Consider the following 20,426-nt stretch of genomic DNA (forward strand, 5'->3'; position numbering starts at 1 on the left):
AAACTGTTCTTCCTAGAGGTCCAGTAAGGACCATCTCTTATTGATCCAGTGTTACTACAGGAGAGAACCTAAACTAAACTAACTTTATTTATACTGGATAGCTCTATCAGTTCTAAACTGTTCTTCCTAGAGGTCCAGTAAGGATCATCTCTTATTGATCCAGTGTTACTACAGGAGGAAACCCAAACTAAACTAACTTTATTTATACTGGATAACTCTATCAGTTCTAAACTGTTCTTCCTAGAAGTCCAGTAAGGATCATCTCTTATTGATGGGGTGTTTCATGGAGTACAGATGATATTACCTGAGGTTTCATCCATCCTTTTTCAAAAGCAACATCAATGATTTGACATTCGATACTTTTGATCGTAACAGGCTGTGAATTGATACTCAGCACACAGGCACCCTGACAACATAACGAAAAAAAAATAGAAAAGCTTATCCCAGGTTGGTTGAAATCTGAAGATCTCTGGTGAAATATATCATAAAAATCGTGGTCTTTATCAATACAGTCTCAGCTTCAATGTTATGAGATCAGATGTTCTCACCTCGCATGGCGCGGGGCAAACTCTCCCGGTGAATTCTGGGAAGTTATTCGTCTGCAGTAATCTGTCTAAAGCGTCTTGCCATTGACCCTGAGAGTGGAGATTAAATTGCAATATTCATTTACCCAGTTTCAGTTGGTTCAATAGTACAGTGAAAAGAGGATTTTTTGCTCAAAAACTTACGTGAAAAACAAGATCATTCCATTTCGGAATGACATTACCCAAAGGACAGCCAGTTTTTGACTGACAGAAAGGAACACCACAATCCATGCATCTATAATACACAAAACGCGATAATAAGGGGTTATTAAGACTTGCCCTCTAGGAAGAACAGTATAGAACTCATAGAGCTATCCAGTATAAATACTTGAGTTTCCTTCTGTAGTAACACTGGATCAATAAGAGATGTTCCTTACTGGACCTCTACGAAGAACAGTTTAGAACTGATAGAGCTATCCAGACTAAATAAAATTAGTTTAGTTTAGGTTTCCTCCTTTAGTAACACTGGATCAATAAGAGATGATCCTTACTGGACCTCTAGGAAGAACAGTTTAGAACTGATAGAGCTATCCAGAATAAATAAAATTAGTTTAGTTTAGGTTTCCTCCTGTAGTAACACTGGATCAATAAGAGATTATCCTTACTGGACCTCTCGGAAGAACAGTTTAAAACTGATAGAGCTATGCAGCATAAATAAAGTTAGTTTAGTTTAGGTTTCCTCCTGTAGTAATAATACTGGACCGCTAGGCAGTAAACTCTGCTTTCATCACGTAGTAAAATGATAGTTCCATGCAACGCTGACCTTGCAGCTTGCACCTTCAGTTCCTTCTGTTTGGGATGATTATAGATCTCGTTCCAGTCCTTCAATCGTTTCTTAGCTGGTCTGTAAGCATTCGCGCGTCTTTTGTATCGCACAAAACCTCTGAAAGCAATCGTAAAAGATGTTGAATTCAGTCATCAAACAAGCTAGAAGTATTCCACTAGACACCTTGATTCTTTGTGGTTCTAATCTGGACTGATTGGCAAAGATAGCAACTTAAATCAATCTAGTCGAACTCTCAATAAGGGTGGCTGGCCAGGGCCTTTGGCGCAAGGGGAGCAATTTAGACCGGACCCCAAAAAACCTAAAGACACGGAATTGGTGAATCTCGAAAGAGAAATTTTCTAATAGTCTAAATATACTGATATTTTACTAATACCTTTGTTTATCAATGCTCTTCTCATCACTGTCATTCGGAACAGCTTCTTCAATATCAGCAATGTCGTTCACCGAATCCTTTCTTAACGGCACTTCCTCGTAAAAATTACCATCCATCTTTTCATCGCCATTTTGAGACGAAGAGTTTTCGCTCTGAATGATATAAAACATTGCCTTTGATAAACTCTCTTCAATTTACCACATGCAAAATATCACTTCAAGTAATTCATTGAAACAATAGTGTTTATACATCTTGGAATATTCTCTACTAACCAAGATCTCCTCGTTTTCTTGCTGTTTCAATGCTAGTTTATATTCTCGAGGAATAACCTACAAGCGAGAGTTTACATGAGAGTTTCATCAACTATCATTGCTTGATCAAACGTGAACAAGAGTTGCATGAGAGTTGACAAGCGAGAGTTTGTTTACATGAGAGTTTCATCAGCTAACATTGCTTGATCAAACGAGAACAAGAGTTGCATGAGAGTTGACAAGCGAGAGTTTACATGAGAGTTTCATCAACTATCATTGCTTGATCAAACGAGAACAAGAGTTGCATGAGAGTTGACAAGCGAGAGTTTACATGAGAGTTTCATCAGCTAACATTGCTTGATCAAACGAGAACAAAAGTTGCATGAGAGTTGACAAGCGAGAGTTTACATGAGAGTTTCATCAACTATCATTGCTTGATCAAACGAGAACAAGAGTTGCATGAGAGTTGACAAGCGAGAGTTTACATGAGAGTTTCGTCAACTATCATTGCTTGATCAAACGAGAAAAAGAATTGCATGAGAGTTGACAAGCGAGAGTTTACAGGAGAGTTTCATCAACTATCATTGCTTGATCAAACGAGAACAAGAGTTGCATGAGAGTTGACAAGCGAGAGTTTACATAAGAGTTTTATCAACTATCATTTAGTTTATTATCGACAATATGCAAACCTTGATGAAGAGTTTAACAGCCTCACTCCAGTTATCTAACAAGGTCTTCGCCACGGTAGATTGCGTGTAATGAAAGTGATCCTGAATGATGTGTTTTAGTGATGTATAATCTTCATCTTGTAATGGATCAAGATCAACCTTTTGTGTGTTGCAAAGACTCGGGAATTTACCAGACCTATATAAGGAGAACTCGTTCATATCTTGCTATAAGTTTGTCATATTCGAGATCGATAAGCGCCAATATTCGACAATTTTTACCGGTCAAAAATGTAAGCAATCCCTCCCGACATTCCGGCAGCAAAATTTCTTCCAGTCGGTCCCAAAATAACGACCGTTCCCCCCGTCATGTATTCACAACCATGGTCACCACACCCCTGAAATATAATGTATTAGACAAATTCTAATCGTTCAGTTACAACAACATATTTCAACGGCATCTGACTTTGTACAGCGTTTGAAGATCTTTGGACCCACCTCGCATACAGCAATGGCGCCTGAATTTCGAACACAAAAGCGTTCGGCAGTCACTCCACGAAAATATGCCTAAGGAATTAAAGGTGAAGTTAGTTTAGTTTAGGTTTCCTCCTGTAGTAACACTGGATCAATAAGAGATGATCCTTACTGGACCTCTAGGAAGAACAGTTTAGAACTGACAGAGCTATCCAGTATAAATAAAGTTAGTTTAGTTTAGGTTTCCTCCTGTAGTAACACTGGATCAATAAGAGATGATCCTTACTGGACCTCTAGAAAGAACAGTTTAGAACTGATAGACCTATCCAGTATAAATACAGTTAGTTTAGTTTAGGTTTCCTCCTGTAGTAACACTGGTTCAATAAGAGATGATCCTTACTGGACCTCTAGGAAGAACAGTTTAGAACTGATAGAGCTATCCAGTATAAATAAAGTTAGTTTAGTTTAGGTTTCCTCCTGTGTAACACTGGATCAATAAGAGATGATCCTTACTGGACCTCTAGGAAGAACAGTTTAGAACTAATAGAGCTATCCAGTATAAATAAGTTAGTTTAGTTTAGGTTTCCTCCTGTAGTAACACTGGATCATAAGAGATGATCCTTACTGGACCTCTAGGAAGAACAGTTTAGAACTGATAGAGCTATCCAGTATAAATAAAGTTAGTTTAGTTTAGGTTTCCTCCTGTAGTAACACTGGGTCAATAAGAGATGGTCCTTACTGGACCTCTAGGAAGAACAGTTTAGAACTGATAGAGCTATCCAGTATAAATAAAGTTAGTTTAGTTTAGGTTTCCTCCTGTAGTAACACTGGGTCAATAAGAGATGATCCTTACTGGACCTCTAGGAAGAACAGTTTAGAACTGATAGAACTATCCAGTATAAATAAAGTTAGTTTAGTTTAGGTTTCCTCCTGTAGTAACACTGGGTCAATAAGAGATGATCCTTACTGGACCTCTAGGAAGAACAGTTTAGAACTAATGATTACAAACCTTCCCAGACGTGGCGCCATAGAGACAGACATTCCCAGCAATGATATTGTCTTCAGCTTTGAAACTCTGGGGCAAATTCTTACTGGGGTATAATATTATCTTCCCGCCAGAAAGACCCTGCAAAACAAGAAGTAACATTGCCTTAACGTCAAGAAACTTTGAAAGAAAGACCTTTTCATTGAAACCTTGGAATTTAGCAAGAATTTAGGTGTATCCAAATGGTACTTCCTAGATTAAAGATTTGAGTTTAGGAAATTCCATCCAGGGGCCGGTTGTATCAAGCCCGTTTGGCTTAAACGGTGGATAAGTCAAAATTAAATAACACTCTTACAACTCTCTTGAATGAGTCAACTTGAATATTATGCACTGAATATGTAGTTGTAAACAGTATCTTTGTATTAAGGTTAAAAACATTTAGTTCGCTTGTTGAATAAAACGATAGACTTGCTTTCTATTTTGAACTTATCCACCGTTTAAGCTAAATGGGCTTGATACAACCGGTCCCAGGGCAAATGAATAGATTTACCTTTCCGACATAATCATTGGCATCACCTTCCAATTCTAAAGTGATACCACGACAAACGAACGCCCCGAAACTTTGACCTTGAAAATATCAAAAAGGAAATTTTCAACATATATTGAGTGCGTTTTATGAGGTTACAACAAATAGATTACGTTTTCTTGGTAATATTGCTCAAATGAAATAGAGTAAAATTAACAAACCTGCAGACCCTTTAAGTTTCACGAAAACCGTGTCTTCAGGTAGGCCTTTGTCCAGAAGTTTTCTAGGAAAATAATCAGATAAAATAAATCTTTTTAGTATAAATCTTGTAGCATTTTGCAACCGCAACAAAACAGACTTTTCTGATGCTATTTTGGTTCAAACTTAGGCCTTTTCAGACGTCGAACTTTTCATGTGCATAATCAAATGCAAATGAACTTAAAATAAAGACTTTAGTTCGTTAGCATTAAGTTCGGCAGATGAAAAGCTCGTCGTCTGAAAGAGACCTGAACGTTTCAATTGGCCTCATTTTTTCAAAGTAAGATCAACATGGGTATATTTTTCGGTATTTTCCCAATGGTGAATGTTTTTTTCATGTTGTGGGGTTAAATCTGGGTTGTTACCTGGATATGTGATAGCTTGTTGTTGTCCCAAAACTTCGGTCTTGATTTCCGATATTGAATTCAATGAGAACGTTTTTTCGCTTCCCTTCAAGAACATCGTGAACGGCTGCGATAAGTTCATCCTCCTGAAGAAACAAGGAAACAGTCAGGTGTAGTTTGGTTTAAGTTTTGGTAGGTTATGGTACATTATGGCCAGGTATAGGTATAGTACTGCATGTCATGGTAAATGGTTTATACAAAAGATTGGTAAGTAGTGACTAGTACCTTGTGGTGTGGTGTGGTGTGGTGAGGTGTGATGTGATGTGATGTGATGTGATGTGGTGTGGTGTGGTGAGGTGTGGTGTGGTGTGGTGTGGTGTGGTGTGGTGTGGTGTGGTGTGGTGTGGTTTGGTGTGGTGTGGTGTGGTGTGGTGTGGTGTGGTGTGGTGTGGTGTGGTGTGGTGTGGTGTGGTGTGGTGTGGTGTGGTGTGGTGTGGTGTGGTGTGGTGTGTGTGTGTGGTGTGTGTGGTGTGGTGTGGTGTGGTGTGGTGTGGGGGGTGGTGTGGTGTGGTGTGGTGTGGTGTGGTGTGGTGTGGTGTGGTGTGGTGTGGTGTGGGGTGGTGTGGTGTGGTGTGTGTGGTGTGGTGTGGGGGTTGGTGTGGTGTGGTGTGGTGTGGTGTGGTGTGGTGTGGTGTGGTGTGGTGTGGTGTGGTGTGGTGTGGTGTGGTGTGGTGTGGTGTGGTATGGTATGGTATGGTATGGTATGGTATGGTATGGTATGGTATGGTATGGTATGGTATGGTATGGTATGGTATGGTATGGTATGGTATGGTATGGTATGGTATGGTATGTATGGTATGGTATGGTATGGTATGGTATGGTATGGTATGGTATGGTATGGTATGGTATGGTATGGTATGGTATGGTATGGTATGGTATGGTATGGTATGGTATGGTATGGTATGGTATGGTACATCAGTAAATCTCACCATTCTATCTTCCAATCCAAACTCTTGTCCCTCAGTTCCACCAAAATGTTCACCTTCGCTCAAAGAATGAGCTGGGAGCAGAATCTTTCCGAAGTCAAGAAGCTACAAAAAATATAATAAACTTCGCTTTGATCTTCTGAACTTTCAAATATAAGGTAAAATATCAAATGTCGATACAATTCGTGAAAATTCTACTTCTAATACCAGCACTCTGTACATTCAGATGACGAAAGATAGTCGAGCAGGTTGCATGAATTGCAATTTCACAATTTCATCCAATATTTAATTTCGCCAACCTTAGTTTTTTCGTTTAAAGGATCTTCAGAATTCTTGATGCATTGTGTCTGTCCGATCATTTCCTTCATTGTTTTAAAACCCAGCTTAGCCATGTATTCGCGTACCTAGATGAACATAGATATCCTTTCAGAGCCTGGCCATTTGAGGTGAAGAAAGAGAGCGACTTTCCATCATTGTTACTTCTGGAAATTACCTCAGAAGATTGCCTTAGGATTAGGGATTTGGAATAGTGTTTGGATTTGAGTTTGGAATATGGCTAGGACTAGGATTAGGGTCAGGATTGAGGGTTAGGATTAAGGATTTGGAATAGTGCTAAGATCACAGAATTTGGAATATGGTTAAGACTAGGGTTATGATTGCGGTTAGGATTAGGATTAAGGGTTAGGATTAAGTTTAGGATTTAGGTTAGGATTAGGGTTAGGATTAAGGGTTATAATCAAGTGAAACATCTACTGTACGTCACTAACCTCTTCAGCGATCATGAAGAAATAGTTGATGACGTATTCTGGTTTTCCATCAAATTTCTTTCGCAAAATAGGATCCTGTGTTGCTATGCCAACGGGGCACGTATTGAGATGACATTTTCTCATCATGGTACAGCCAAGGCTGATCAATGGGGCGGTGGAAAAGCCAAACTCGTCCGCCCCAAGCAAGGCAGCAATGATCACATCACGACCTGAAATCAGGTAAAGATATAGTTAGCTTCTTTGAGAAATGGATATTGCTAATGTTGGTTAGTAAATATAATTATATATGAGCTATAAACTTGAATAAATTTTGATATAGGCAAGAAAATTCAAATTCAAAACAGAACATCTTTGGTCAAAACTTGATTGAAAAATATTGTAAAATATACATGAGAAATATACCTTTATGAATATGGTGAATTTGTATACTTGGATTACATATGCAGAAAAACTATTTTTGAGCGAAAAGTGGTTTTATTCTGAGCGAGATACAAGAAGATAAGGGTTTGTGTACTTCACAGAGCTATACTACCCATGTATTTTGCCAAATTCCCGGCCAAACTTTACCATTTTACTCACTTTAAGACACTCTACCTGTGGTGTGGGATTTAGAATTTTCGGCATTGATCAAAGTGTATTCTATAGCTAGAGACCTACTATTTGTCCACAATTACCTGTTCTCAATTGTCCGTCTGTTTGCAAGACAACTCTTCGCCGCAAATTATTCAAAACCAAAGTCTGATGTGTTTCACTCAGACCCAGTTCCCACGGCAGTCCGGCGTGTTTGATGCCGGTCCACGAACTAGCACCAGTCCCCCCGTCGTGGCCGGAAATGACGATGTGCTCGGCGTGACCCTGGGGAAAGAGGAGATATGTCCTGATTCATGTGTAAGAATGATGTGAAATATTTGTGAAATGTGAAATGACCAATCAGCAAACTTGTTTACATTTTCAGTAAGCCAATCAGAATGCACAAATCTTGACTACTTCCGGTAAAAAAAGACATCATTCGCCATTTTACATGAAGTATTCAGATTTAGGCATTCTGATTCGCTCTGCTTGAAAAATGTAAACAAATATGCTGATTAGTTCAAAACGAAATTCCTTCTTGTTACCATAGATAAAAAACACAAAAACATGTTACCTTAGCCACACCAGCGGCAATTACACCAACACCGACCTCTGACACCAGCTTAACGCTAATTCTTGACTTGGGATTGGAGCATTTCAGATTGAAAATCAACTAAAAAAACAGCGAATATATTTCTTCATCATTCATCACAAGAATTGACATAACCTCTAGAACATTCTAGACGTTCAAAGGGTCTTAAAATCGAGTGGAATTATACACACTTCAAATTCAAGCCAGGAACAGTTGATGGAAAAATGAGTCAACTATCGGTCCTCCGGCAGGAATCGAACCTACGCTTTTGCGATGCCGATGCAATGCTCTTGCTCTTGTCTTTTAAGACCCTTTGAACCTCTAGAATTTACCAGCATCGAGTGAAGTGCCAAAAATCATAATTGATTTAAGCTCTAGAAAGTTGTTACATTATTGGGTAGACTTGGGAAAACTAGGATGGGCGACATGAGGGTCAATCATGGAGATCTCACAGAACTTTGCCCCCTGCCTGAATTTACTAATCCTCAAGGAAGTCTGTTCCTCGTGAAAAAGTAGGTTAATAGAACGTTTAGTCCTCACAAAAAAACCATTCCCCTCTCTGTCTGAAGTTTGATGAATGTTTAAATTTGTTTCCACTCCCAAGGGCTGGTTTTATAAAACACTTTAACAACATTTTGCATAGTTAAATTCCAGTTAACTCTAAAATACACGACTTTGAGTGGTCAATTCTGTCCTTAACTGCAGTTAAAAGTTAACTAGTCTTTTATACAACTGGCTCCAGGATGATAAAAAAGTTGTCAAAACAACTCGGTTATATATTAGTCTTTTCCACTAGACATGACTATCCCAAACTATACTGACCTCAGCAAGATCTTCAATGGAGTAAATATCATGATGTGGTGGAGGACTGATCAATGCCACGCCCAAGGTTGATAGTCGCGTTTTTGCAATCTCTGGTGTGACCTTGTGACCCGGAAGTTCGCCACCTTCACCGGGCTTTGCTCCCTAAAGATATTTTTAAATAGATTTGCTCTCAAGACCCGATTATACGATCTGACTTTGTCCGATCAAATTCACTTCTGACGTATGGAATGTAGTTTGTTATTGATAAAGCAGTGCTGCATTCGTTTTAGTTGATTTGCTGCTCATATACTTTGCAAGTTAACAGACTATAAAACATCCCTCAGAAGTGAACTGATCTTTAAAGAGCTGGGGCCGGTTATTCGAAAGGCGTTTAGCTTAAACGGTGGATAAGCCAAAGTTTAAAAATACTCACATAGATCTTGTAAATTATTGAACTTGCATCTTATGCATTTAATAGGTACTTTCATTCACAATTAAACTATTTACATCGAAATATTTCAGCTCAGTTGTTCAATAAATAGATAATTTTGTTTCCATTTTGAACTTATCCACCGTTTAAGCTAAACGGCTTTCGAACAACCGGCCCGAGGAGCCAAACACAAGAGTGATTGGCTTTGTTTTGAACCAGAATAGTTACAGGGTTCATTCAAAAGTCTACCTGCGCCATTTTTATCTGAAGATCGTCTGCATGGGCCAGATAAGCGCTGTTCACTCCGAATCTACCAGATGCAATCTGTTTGATCGCAGATCTTGTGTTGTTTTGTTCATCAGTAATCATCAAGCGCGTCGGCTTTTCTCCACCTTCACCAGTATTGCTCTTACCTCCCATCCTGAAAGACAGCCATAGTTTGAATATTAAACGGATATATTAAGGATAAGTAGACGTTTTATTCGCTGTAATGGACGAGCGACGAGCATTATTGTGAAAGGATAATATTTAAGAACTTTTACTAAAGTTTAAATGACGTTACCTGTTCATTGCGATAGCCAGTGTTTCGTGTGTCTCAATTGAGATCGATCCAAAACTCATAGCACCTTTAGGATAAATTAAACGAGATGGGTTGATTTATTGTCTCGAAGGATACACAATATGATTTAGGGTTGATAGAGCTATCAAGTGTGAATAAAGTTAGTTTAGTTTAGGTTTCCTCCTGTAGTAACACTGGTTCAATAAGAGATGATCCTTACTGGAAAAACATTTTAGAACTGATAGAGTTATCGAGTATAAATAAAGTTAGTTTAGTTTAGGTTTCCTTCTGTAGTAACACTGGATCAATAAGAGATGATCCTTACTGGACCTCTAGAAAGAACAGTTTAGAACTGATAGAGCTATCAAGTATAAATAAAGTTAGTTTAGTTTAGGTTTCCTCCTGTAGTAACACTGCATCAATAAGAGATGATCCTTACTGGACCTCTAGGAAGAACAGTTTAGAACTGATAGAGCTATCCAGTATAAATAAAGTTAGTTTAGTTTAGGTTTCCCCGTTTAGTAACACTGGATCAATAAGAAATTATCCTTACTGGACCTCTAGGAAGAACAGTTTAGAACTGATAGAGCTATCCAGTATAAATAAAGTTAGTTTAGTTTAGGTTTCCTCCTGTAGTAACACTAGATCAATAAGAGATGATCCTTACTGGACCTCTAGGAAGAACAGTTTAGAACTGATAGAGCTATCCAGTATAAATAAAGTTGGCTTAGTTTAGGTTTCCTCCTGTAGTAACACTGGATCAATAAGAGATGATCCTTACTGGACCTCTAGGAAGAACAGTCTAGAACTGATAGAACTATCTAGTATAAATAAAGTTAGTTTAGGTTTTCCTTCTGTAGTAACACTGGATCAATAAGATATGATCCTTACTGGACCTCTAGGAAGAACAGTTTAGAACTGATAGAGCTATCCAGTATAAATAAAGTTAGTTTAGTTTAGGTTTCCTCCTGTAGTAACACTGGATCAATAAGAGATGATCCTTACTGGACCTCTAGGAAGAACAGTTTAGAACTGATAGAGTTATCCAGTATAAATAAAGTTAGTTTAGTTTAGGTTTCCCCCTGTAGTAACACTGGATCAATAAGAAATGATCCTTACTGGAACTCTATAGGAAGAACGGTTTAAACTGATAGAGCTATACAGCACGATAAAATTAAAAGTTACCTGTACAAAATCTCTTCACAATAGACGAGGCTGATTCAACTTCAGCTAAATCCAGTGGTTTATCCGCAAACGTGAACTCCATTTGACCTCTCAAAGTGCAAGCTTTCACCTAAGTTTAGGAAGAGAATGATTGCTAATTATACAAATGTCTGATGTTTTTGTAGACCTCGGAGGACATCCCCAAGTTCCTTTGTGTTCAATTCAAGCATTCCGTCTTTAAACGCTTTCTATTCATAGTGGCTAAAAACTATACGAGTGTTGCTCTAAAAAAGATCGTATATTCAGATAAGGCTACTTACCATTCGCCATGTTGATTCAACAAACTTTTTGAATGTTTTCGTATTGTTTCCTCTGGATGCCTCCTGAAAGAATGCAAACGAATTAACTCGAGTCTACCGTTTTCCGGCGTATTCGAACATGGTCGAGTTATTGAAATTTGTTAATGAAGGCAAGAGATTTGGAATCTTGTAGATATAAATCGACGATACGAACTGCCTCTGTGAACTAAATGTTTTTAACTCTTTCTGAATGAATCAAAAATCGGAATAAAACTACAAAATCTCTGTCAGTCAATGCAAAATCTTCACCTGAAGTAATCCAATGCTTCGGGGGTCGTTGATGTGTTTCTCCCCCCCATCTCTCCAGTGATATTCACCCTAAGAAAATGAATTGAATTGTTTATAAATCAATTATCCTATCCTTAGGAATGAAGTACAATTAATTTTACAATCATGTATATTTAAAAATTGAAAACATGTAAAAATAATCACTGTACTTACAGCAATGTTTAATAAAGTTCTAAAATGTTTAATAACCCCAATAAAAACTTCAGGGGCTGGTTGTTCGAAAGGCGTTTAGCTTTAACGGTGGATAAGCCAAAGTTTAAAAATACTCTCATAGATCTTGTGAATGACTGAACTTGCATCTTATGCATTTAATTTGTACTTTCATTGAAAATTAAACTATTTACATCGAAATACTTGAGCTCAGTTGTTAAATAAATAGATAATTTGGTTTGCCTTTCGAACAACCGGCCCCTATCTAGATATTATTTAAGTAATTTAGCTAGTAGGTACACCATCTAAGTATTTAAGTAAGTATTTACTACTGCAAAGCTCTCCATCCGAAAGGCGTTTAGCTTAAACGGTGGATAAGTTCAAAATAGAAAACAAAATTATCGATTTAATGAACCATGAACTGAGCTGAAATATTTCGATGTAAATAAAATTAAACGCATAAGATGCAGGTTCAGTCATTCACAAGATGTATGAGAGTATTTTAAACTTTGGCTTATCCACCGTTTAAGCTAAACGTCTTTCGAACAACCGGACCCAGCTTTTGAAAGCTTTGCAGTATTAAATACTTACGTGGTGTACCTACAAGCTAAATTACTTATTGATTGTCACCATGTAAAAATACAAGAATATTATACATATTATATCTATTTAAAAGTAAACTTGTTTGGCGTAGTTTACAATGAAATGACACATCAAAATCTTTTTTGAGTAGAAATTTAGAAACAAAACAAAACAAAAAGAAACCTTACTCCGAAGGCTAAATATCGTGAACTAAAGATATATTTCAAAGTCTCAAGAAGATATTTCGACTAACCTATACAAAACAATCGCAAAAAACTTCTTTGAAATACTTCAGATGGTTCAAGACGGATTGAATGGTTATGGACAAGTTAAAAAATCACTTTACCCAATTGTTAACCAGCACATTATCTCCATCGCGATCGGAAAACGCGATTCTGTGACGATTCAGGGCCTTAAATATAAACAATAAATAAATGTTGTATATAATGTTAAGATACTGCATTTGAAAAAAGTAATTTTTTGCTGCTATTTTCTTCTTTTGATAGATGTGAACGAGTGAATTAGTTACGAATACTTTGATGTATGAGAACTCTTATTTGTACATCAGTAACTTATTCACTCGTTCACATCTCTCAAAAGAAGAAAATCGCACATAAAGTGTAAACAGGTCTTTAGGAATCCAAAATATTTACCTCTTGTGCTAAAACTTTGAACGTTACACCAGAAATTCTCGACGCTGTCCCAGTGAAGCATTTCTCGATGACCTAGTTTTCGAAGACAAGCTAATATGAACTACAAGCGTTTTGAATAGAAAAGTTACCAGTTCACGAAATCTTCATTTACTAGGGCTGGTTGTATCAAACCCGTTTAGCTTAAACGGTGGATAAGTCAAAATTAAATAACACTCTTACATCTCTCTTGAATGAGTCAACTTGAATATTATGCACTGAATATGTAGTTGTAAACAGTATCTTTGTATTAAGGTTGAAAACATTTAGTTTGCTTGTTAAATAAAACGATAAACTTGCTTTCTATTTTGAACTTATCAACCGTTTAAGCTAAACGGGCTTGATACAACCGACCCCAGCATATAGGCTAAATCTGTCAGTCAAGTAATTCAAACATTCTGCATATGATGGTACTATTTTGAGTGCAACTGGGTAAGCAAAAAAACAGCATGACCAGGGTGGGATCAGTTCTAAACTGTTCTTCCTAGAGGTCCAGTAAGGATCATCTCTTATTGATCCAGTGTTACTACAGGAGGAAACCTAAACTAAACTAACTTTATGTATACTGGATAGCTCTATCAGCTCTATGACCGTCAGACATGGTTAAAAAAATAGTGATACGAAATTGTGCCACAGATCTGACAATACACTGGATGACTGCATTAATACTGGATTAGTAGGACTGATGATATGGGTCGAGAGATTCTTTACCTTCTCGTGAAGGCCAACTGCTTCAAATATTTGAGCAGCCTAAATAGGGAAAAATACGTGAATTTTTGAAGATACGAGGCAAGCTACAAGGATAGCTTACAAAGTGGAAAGCTAGAAAATTTATGATGTTATATTGACTTTATCTCAACGTAGTCACCTTGTAACTTTGCAAAGTGGAAATTCCCATTTTCGCCATGACTTTCGAAATTCCTATGAATGATGCTGCTTGAAGATTTTTGTACACTTCCTGGTCGGTCAATGGCGGATCCAGCAAACCTGGAATTGGGATCACAATTTCCTAATTCCGGCGATGCAGATGAAAAGTTTGCTTTTTTACACGATTCGGTTCCAGCAAAGATCAAAGATTTTGATCAATTAAAATACAAATAGACCTTTTCAATATACCTTGTATGCAAATGGTCTGAAATGGTTAAGTTTTATTGGCCATTCACATGGTCTGAAATAGTTACGTTTTATTGGCTATTCACATGGTCAGAAATGGTTAAGTTTTATTGGCTATTCACATGGTCAGAAATGGTTAAGTTTTATTGGCTATTCACATGGTCAGAAATGGTTAAGTTTTATTGGCTATTCACATGGTCAGAAATGGTTAAGTTTTATTGGCTATTCACATGGTCTGAAATGGTAAAGTTTTATTGGCTATTCACATGGTCAGAAATGGTTAAGTTTTATTGGCTATTCACATGGTCAGAAATGGTTAAGTTTTATTGGCTATTCACGTGGTCTGAAATGGTTAAGTTTTATTGGCTATTCACAAGGTCAGAAATGGTTAAGTTTTATTGGCTATTCACATGGTCAGAAATGGTTAAGTTTTATTGGCTATTCACATGGTCTGAAATGGTTAAGTTTTATTGGCTATTCCATGGTCTGAAATGGTTAAGTTTTATTGGCTATTCCATGGTCTGAAATGGTTAAGTTTTATTGGCTATTCCATGGTCACAACATCTGAAATGGGTTCATTTGCATGCAAGCTGAAAAGGTCTATTGTTGTGAGAAAAGTGTCGTTATCATGAAACTTGAAGATGGTGCAAAAATTCTTGAAAAAAATCGATAAACAGTTTTACCCTCTTGTCTTAGGATCTGTACAACTTCAAATACAAGATATGGACAGATGGCGTCAGCACCGTAACCAAGCAACAGACAGAAATGATGAATCTGCCTGAAGTGAGAAACGGAGGATTGCGACAAAAGCTGAGGCGAATGTGGAGATGAAAATGGCGAAAAGCGAGAAGAATATATAGACGATTTTATAATAAAAATATATTATTCTTGTACGTGTGCGTGCTGAAATAAGTAAGTAAATTAGCTTGTAGGTATATAATACTGCCGTATTAAATACCTACGTGGTGTACCTACAAGCTAATGTACTTAAAAATATATTAAAAGTAGTATTGAAATATGCGTCACATCGTAGAGATATTGCATGCATTGAATGTACAGCGAATATGGAACAGAATACAGATAGTATGGGGAAGAATACAGAGAGTTTTGAGAAGAATTTGCTAGCCATTCAGGCCAGGTTTTTTACACTGCGAAGTCTGAAATCTTCTGTAAACACAGTTGGGATTTTCAAAAAGCAAATCCAAAGGTTTTAAAGGATTTGCTTAAAAATACTGGAGAGAACTGTACCACTAACAAACACTAAGTCATTTTATCCCAATATTCAGACTACGATTTGTTTAAAACTTAGGATTTAACAATGCAAACTTTCAACTGTGATCACAGAAACTTTGAGAGTGTGAACCTGATCTGATATTGTAAATTGAGAGCTGTAGTATGGTAATATGGATTTATATAAATGGATGAATAGGTATATAGTAAGTTGGCTGGTTTTTTGAATGGAGTAACAATGGGTGTTTTGAACCAACCTTGCTTCGGCTGTTTCAACAATGATGCTGATTCTTGGCCGTTGTTTGGTCTTAAGAAGATGATGATGAACAGCACCAAGAGCAAGGAGTGAACTAAATCATTTGAAATGAGATCAACACTATCAAATCCACCATTCAATTTTCTTCTTTCGTGTATATTGATCAGCGTGCCTCATGATGAAGTTAGTCAGGACATAACAAAGTGTTCTCACCTGACAGGTACATAATCTTTGCTTGCAAGACGATCAGACAGAATGACAAACGCGCAGTTGTTCTGAATTGCTTGAGTTGCCTGGATAACATGACAGAAAAACAAGCTTGAATATGCTGCATTTGTTCACAGTTATTATAGAATATACATGGTTTGGAGACTAGATGGAAATACAATACAACTCATTATCTATGTTATTGTCCAGGTTTATGCAAAAAATGGTTCCTTATCCGTCACATGTCTATTGTATTTTTGCCCAACTAACCAATAGCAATGGCTTGGCTTAGCTCCTCAACCGTGACTTGAACAACATGTTAATTCAGACCTTACTATTGGTTTATTTGTTCAAAATACAATAGACACGTGACGAATAAGGAACAATTTTTTGCATAAGTGTTCCCCGACATAGTTAATGAGTTCTATTGTATGTCTTCAAACCATGTATATTCTATTAACTATGATTTGTTCAAATAGATGCCTTTGATACTAATATTATAATTCTTGCAGTCTCAACGACACTGGTTATGATTAAAATAAATGATCCAACAACTTAGCATCAAATGTGGTATAACAACTGCCTAAAATAGACAAAACACTTCTCGACGTTTCGACCTGAGGGCCTTCGTCAAGAGAAGGTTAGTATGGCTCATACTAACTCTCCTGACTATTTAGGCAGTTGTTATACCGCATTTGATGCTAAGTTGTTTGAAGATGCTGCCACGCTGCTCCCTGGTTATATTGCGACGCCGGTGCAATGCTCTTGCCACTGAGCTACAGAGGTAGCTGACAAGAGCAAGCGTGGTTAATGTGCATACAGGGCCGTAACTAGAAGGATAATTGGGGGGGTGTTTATTCATATATTCAGTTCTGCCCGACGGATTTCCATTGTGAGCTATTGCACTTACAAAAGAAATCCGTCGGGCAGAACTGAATATATGAATAAACACCCCCCCCCCCCAATAATCGTTCTAGTTACTGTTAGTGTATAGGATGGTAATGCTGGAAATAGGTGAGGTAAATCAATTATGATCTTTGGTACATTACTCGATGCAGGTAAATTCTAGAGGTATATATTTTTATATTCATATTATAGTTCCTATTATAAATCGTCCCGACAATATGTTATGTCTCAAATGAATGATTCAAGTCCAGGGCTTCAACAATTGAAGAAAATTTCCTTCCAAATGACAACCACAAGAAATTTTATGCATTCTTTTCAAAAGTTTTTTGTTTCTCTCTTTTGTCATTGCCATCCCCTTATGAGGACAATCATATGCAAATAAGTTGTGGAAGCCCTGGATTAAACATTTGAATGTTTTGATATTCATATTTGGCGATCCAATACCTGTTCACAAAAATTGTCCAAAGCTGGAACGAGGCCATTTTCTCCTTGTCTGACATCATAGACTGTCTCAATGACGTGAACCTGTAGAAAATTAGGTCACAAAATAAAGCAACTTAAACATGAGTAAGAATTCTTTAGAGAATGCATGGGTAACCGTATTGTGGCTTTTCGCGTGAAAACAGACAAATTTGTAAGAATGTACAAAAAAGTTGCTACAATACAGCGAATATGGAGAAGAATATAGAGAATATCAAGAATTTGATAACGATTAACACGATTTTATTAACCCACTTGACTTGGGTCATTTTTTTACATTTTATCACGTAATAGGACTTTGGAAAATGGCTGATTACGAAAAACCAGAAATTATTGAGACACATTCGGACAATAAGACGTTAAAAAAAGATTTATTGACAAAACAAACGATTTGTATACAAATTAGGTTTAACATATGAGTTACGTCTGTGTTTACAGGGTTTTATTTTTTACAGCACACGGTGGATGAGTAAAATTGCACGTATTAATCAATTTTGAAATAATTTTAATAGTTTTTTACAATTCAATGTGGATCGCAACGGGAAAGTTTCCTCGTTCTTAAATTATTCACACAACAACAGCAGTGTGCAAGTATCTTTCAAGAGGCATTTCTGGAAGTTCTTCCCAAGAATACCTTTCAAAGTTGAAACCTTCAACTGACTTCAGCTCTCCTTGCTCACCAGATCCTCCAAAGACTACAATGTTGTTTTCAATAACAACTGCAGTACATCCCTCCCTCTTACATCTCATTGATGGCAGCATGTGACTTTGTCCTGTCTTGACATTGTAAATGATAACTGTATCTAATGTCTTGACATGTTTGTCAGCGCCACCAATAACAACAATGTTGTCTCCCCATCTCACAGTTGCCATGTGACTCACTTCATACGGCAGTGGTGACAACTGTTTCAGCTCATTCTTCTTTATATCGTACAGTACGACACTGCTGAGGATGTCTTGGTATTGGCGATTTGAAATTCCACCAACTATCACCAAATTATCATCAAATATTTCCATGCTGTGATGTTGTCTTGGTTCTGGCATTCTTGATAAGGTCTTCACAGTATACGGAGGAACAAGCTGGACTGATCTGATCAAGCCAGATGAACCATATTCATTAACACCTCCAGAGACTATCAACTGATCATTATACAGCACACTGCTGTGGCATCTCAACTTATCAGGTAGTTTAACAAGACAGTCACTCCAGTGTGCTGAGAGATCAGGGTTTGGGTCAATATTCATTCTAATCATATCAACAACGCCAGACCCATCACAGCTTCCCCCAGCTATAGTCATATGATTGTTATAATTAAATGAAGTCGCTCCCCAACGATCCTCTGGCATTGATTGTAATGGCGACCATGTTCTTTGACGCCAGTTAAACATCTCTACAGAGTTAGTTCCTGTACCTCCAGCAACAATTATATTTTCCTTATCACCACTTGGTCTATTTCTTACTTTTCTTGTGTTTTCTACTTTCTTGCCCTCCATCGTGATAAGAACGTCCTTCATTTCATCAAAAGCTCTGACCAAAGCTGTTTTCAATCCTTTGACTTCGTTGTTAACCGCTTCGAGTTTTCCCTCCATATTTGCGGTATTTTTGTCTATTTTTCCGTCTAAATTTGTTATTTTAGTTTCAATTGTTAGATTATTCTTCGCCATTCTTTCCTCGATATCTGCCAAAGTTTTCGTCATTTCTCCGCACGAGTGACACTTCAACTTTCGGAATTCACAGACTTCACTTTCATGGCGAATAAGATCACGCTTGTTGACAATTAAACCACAGCCTTGGTTTGTACAAACGGCTGGTGTATATCCACATGTATCTTCATGGCGGTCAAGATGCTGTAATTCTACAACTTCTTGACAACCTCTGTCGATGTAAACGCAACGAATTTTTGATTCATTCAAGATATCCTTTATCATTCTTTGTGGTTCGGCCAAAGTCTCTACGGTCAGTTGATCAGCACACGTTGGACATGTTTGGTAATTTTCCAGATGTTTCGTAATACAACAACGGCAAAAAGAATGCTGGTTTCTCGAACACATAACCGGCTCTTTCAACACGTTGAAGCAAATCTGACAGAGGAAATTTTGATTGATTTTGTCCACAAACCTTTCTTCATCGTAGCCTTGCATATATGAAGCCATATTTCGTTAATTCTTGTGTCGTAATAATAAAACAAGTTCTGTGTTGTTTGTCGCTCTGTAGTATAAACCTCGCTGTATAGACTGAATATAGATACAATGTTCGTTCTTGGACAAGTCCGTGTTTGTATTTTCTCAAATCGCTACGGCAAAATTATCTGTTTAGAAGCGCAGAGAAATATCTCTTCCGTAAGTGTTGAAAGAGTGTTTTGTTGACAGGAATTTGTGGTATGAAAAAATTATATTATTATTATTGTCTCGTGACAAAAGCTCAGCATCTCCTATTCAAATACTGACTTGCAATTGGTTGTGTTTATGTTGGTAGGAATTTCTTATTTCATTATATGGAAATGAGTTCGAAGAAAATGATACTTTATACCAAGAAAAATCAATCATAACAAATAGTTTATAGACATAGCATATGGCTAGACGGTGTGGATATCAAGGTTCAGTTGGGATAACGTGGGATAGTTTCCACGCAGGCAAATGGTTATCCCCAGAGAATTTACAAATAATTGGTTGAAATGCAATGAAATAATTGTTTGGAATAAACGAAAACCGCAAATGAATATTTCAAATTGATTGTGATCTGATAAGGCAGAGTTTCACAATAGCTGCGGGCTTGCGGGTACTGACTGCAGGAAATTTCCCAAAATTCAAGGAAGCTTTCAATGGAAATGTGGAAGACCCACTGATCTGTATATATCTATCTTAGTATATCAGTTCATTATTAATACACAGGTAAACTTATATTTACAGGGGCCGGTTGTATTTGCATCAAGCCCGTTTAGCTTAAACGGTGGTTAAGTTCAAAATAGAAAGCGAATGTATCACGTTTAGAACAAACAAGTGGGCCTTTGTGCTTTATTTTCCTTTAATTTTTTGGCAGGAGATAT

General features: G+C 37.3%; 1 protein-coding gene across 1 annotated transcript in view; it reads right to left on the minus strand.

Moving 5' to 3' along the window:
* The window catches only part of LOC114538313 (glutamate synthase [NADH], amyloplastic-like), a 57,451-nt gene that overhangs the window by 10,548 nt on the left and 26,477 nt on the right, over positions 1-20,426 (minus strand). The window contains exons 19-50 of the mRNA XM_028559462.1: positions 17,344-17,424; positions 16,000-16,079; positions 15,788-15,880; positions 14,984-15,078; positions 14,056-14,174; positions 13,899-13,937; positions 13,152-13,223; positions 12,845-12,910; positions 11,728-11,796; positions 11,440-11,502; positions 11,141-11,249; positions 9,959-10,022; positions 9,646-9,817; positions 8,985-9,128; positions 8,145-8,243; positions 7,675-7,855; positions 7,001-7,209; positions 6,533-6,637; positions 6,237-6,338; positions 5,269-5,393; positions 4,867-4,928; positions 4,670-4,746; positions 4,144-4,260; positions 3,159-3,227; positions 2,943-3,058; positions 2,685-2,859; positions 2,017-2,073; positions 1,745-1,896; positions 1,348-1,467; positions 729-819; positions 549-635; positions 305-406 (exon numbers count right to left, since the gene is read on the minus strand). Of these exons, the coding sequence (XP_028415263.1) occupies positions 305-406; positions 549-635; positions 729-819; positions 1,348-1,467; positions 1,745-1,896; positions 2,017-2,073; positions 2,685-2,859; positions 2,943-3,058; positions 3,159-3,227; positions 4,144-4,260; positions 4,670-4,746; positions 4,867-4,928; positions 5,269-5,393; positions 6,237-6,338; positions 6,533-6,637; positions 7,001-7,209; positions 7,675-7,855; positions 8,145-8,243; positions 8,985-9,128; positions 9,646-9,817; positions 9,959-10,022; positions 11,141-11,249; positions 11,440-11,502; positions 11,728-11,796; positions 12,845-12,910; positions 13,152-13,223; positions 13,899-13,937; positions 14,056-14,174; positions 14,984-15,078; positions 15,788-15,880; positions 16,000-16,079; positions 17,344-17,424 (3,312 nt within the window). The remainder of the gene's footprint in view (positions 1-304; positions 407-548; positions 636-728; positions 820-1,347; positions 1,468-1,744; positions 1,897-2,016; positions 2,074-2,684; positions 2,860-2,942; positions 3,059-3,158; positions 3,228-4,143; positions 4,261-4,669; positions 4,747-4,866; positions 4,929-5,268; positions 5,394-6,236; positions 6,339-6,532; positions 6,638-7,000; positions 7,210-7,674; positions 7,856-8,144; positions 8,244-8,984; positions 9,129-9,645; positions 9,818-9,958; positions 10,023-11,140; positions 11,250-11,439; positions 11,503-11,727; positions 11,797-12,844; positions 12,911-13,151; positions 13,224-13,898; positions 13,938-14,055; positions 14,175-14,983; positions 15,079-15,787; positions 15,881-15,999; positions 16,080-17,343; positions 17,425-20,426) is intronic.

Source organism: Dendronephthya gigantea, unplaced genomic scaffold (genome assembly GCF_004324835.1).
Source record: "Dendronephthya gigantea isolate DGI-Jeju-01 unplaced genomic scaffold, DenGig_1.0 000180F, whole genome shotgun sequence".
Classification (NCBI taxonomy): domain Eukaryota; kingdom Metazoa; phylum Cnidaria; class Anthozoa; order Malacalcyonacea; family Nephtheidae; genus Dendronephthya; species Dendronephthya gigantea.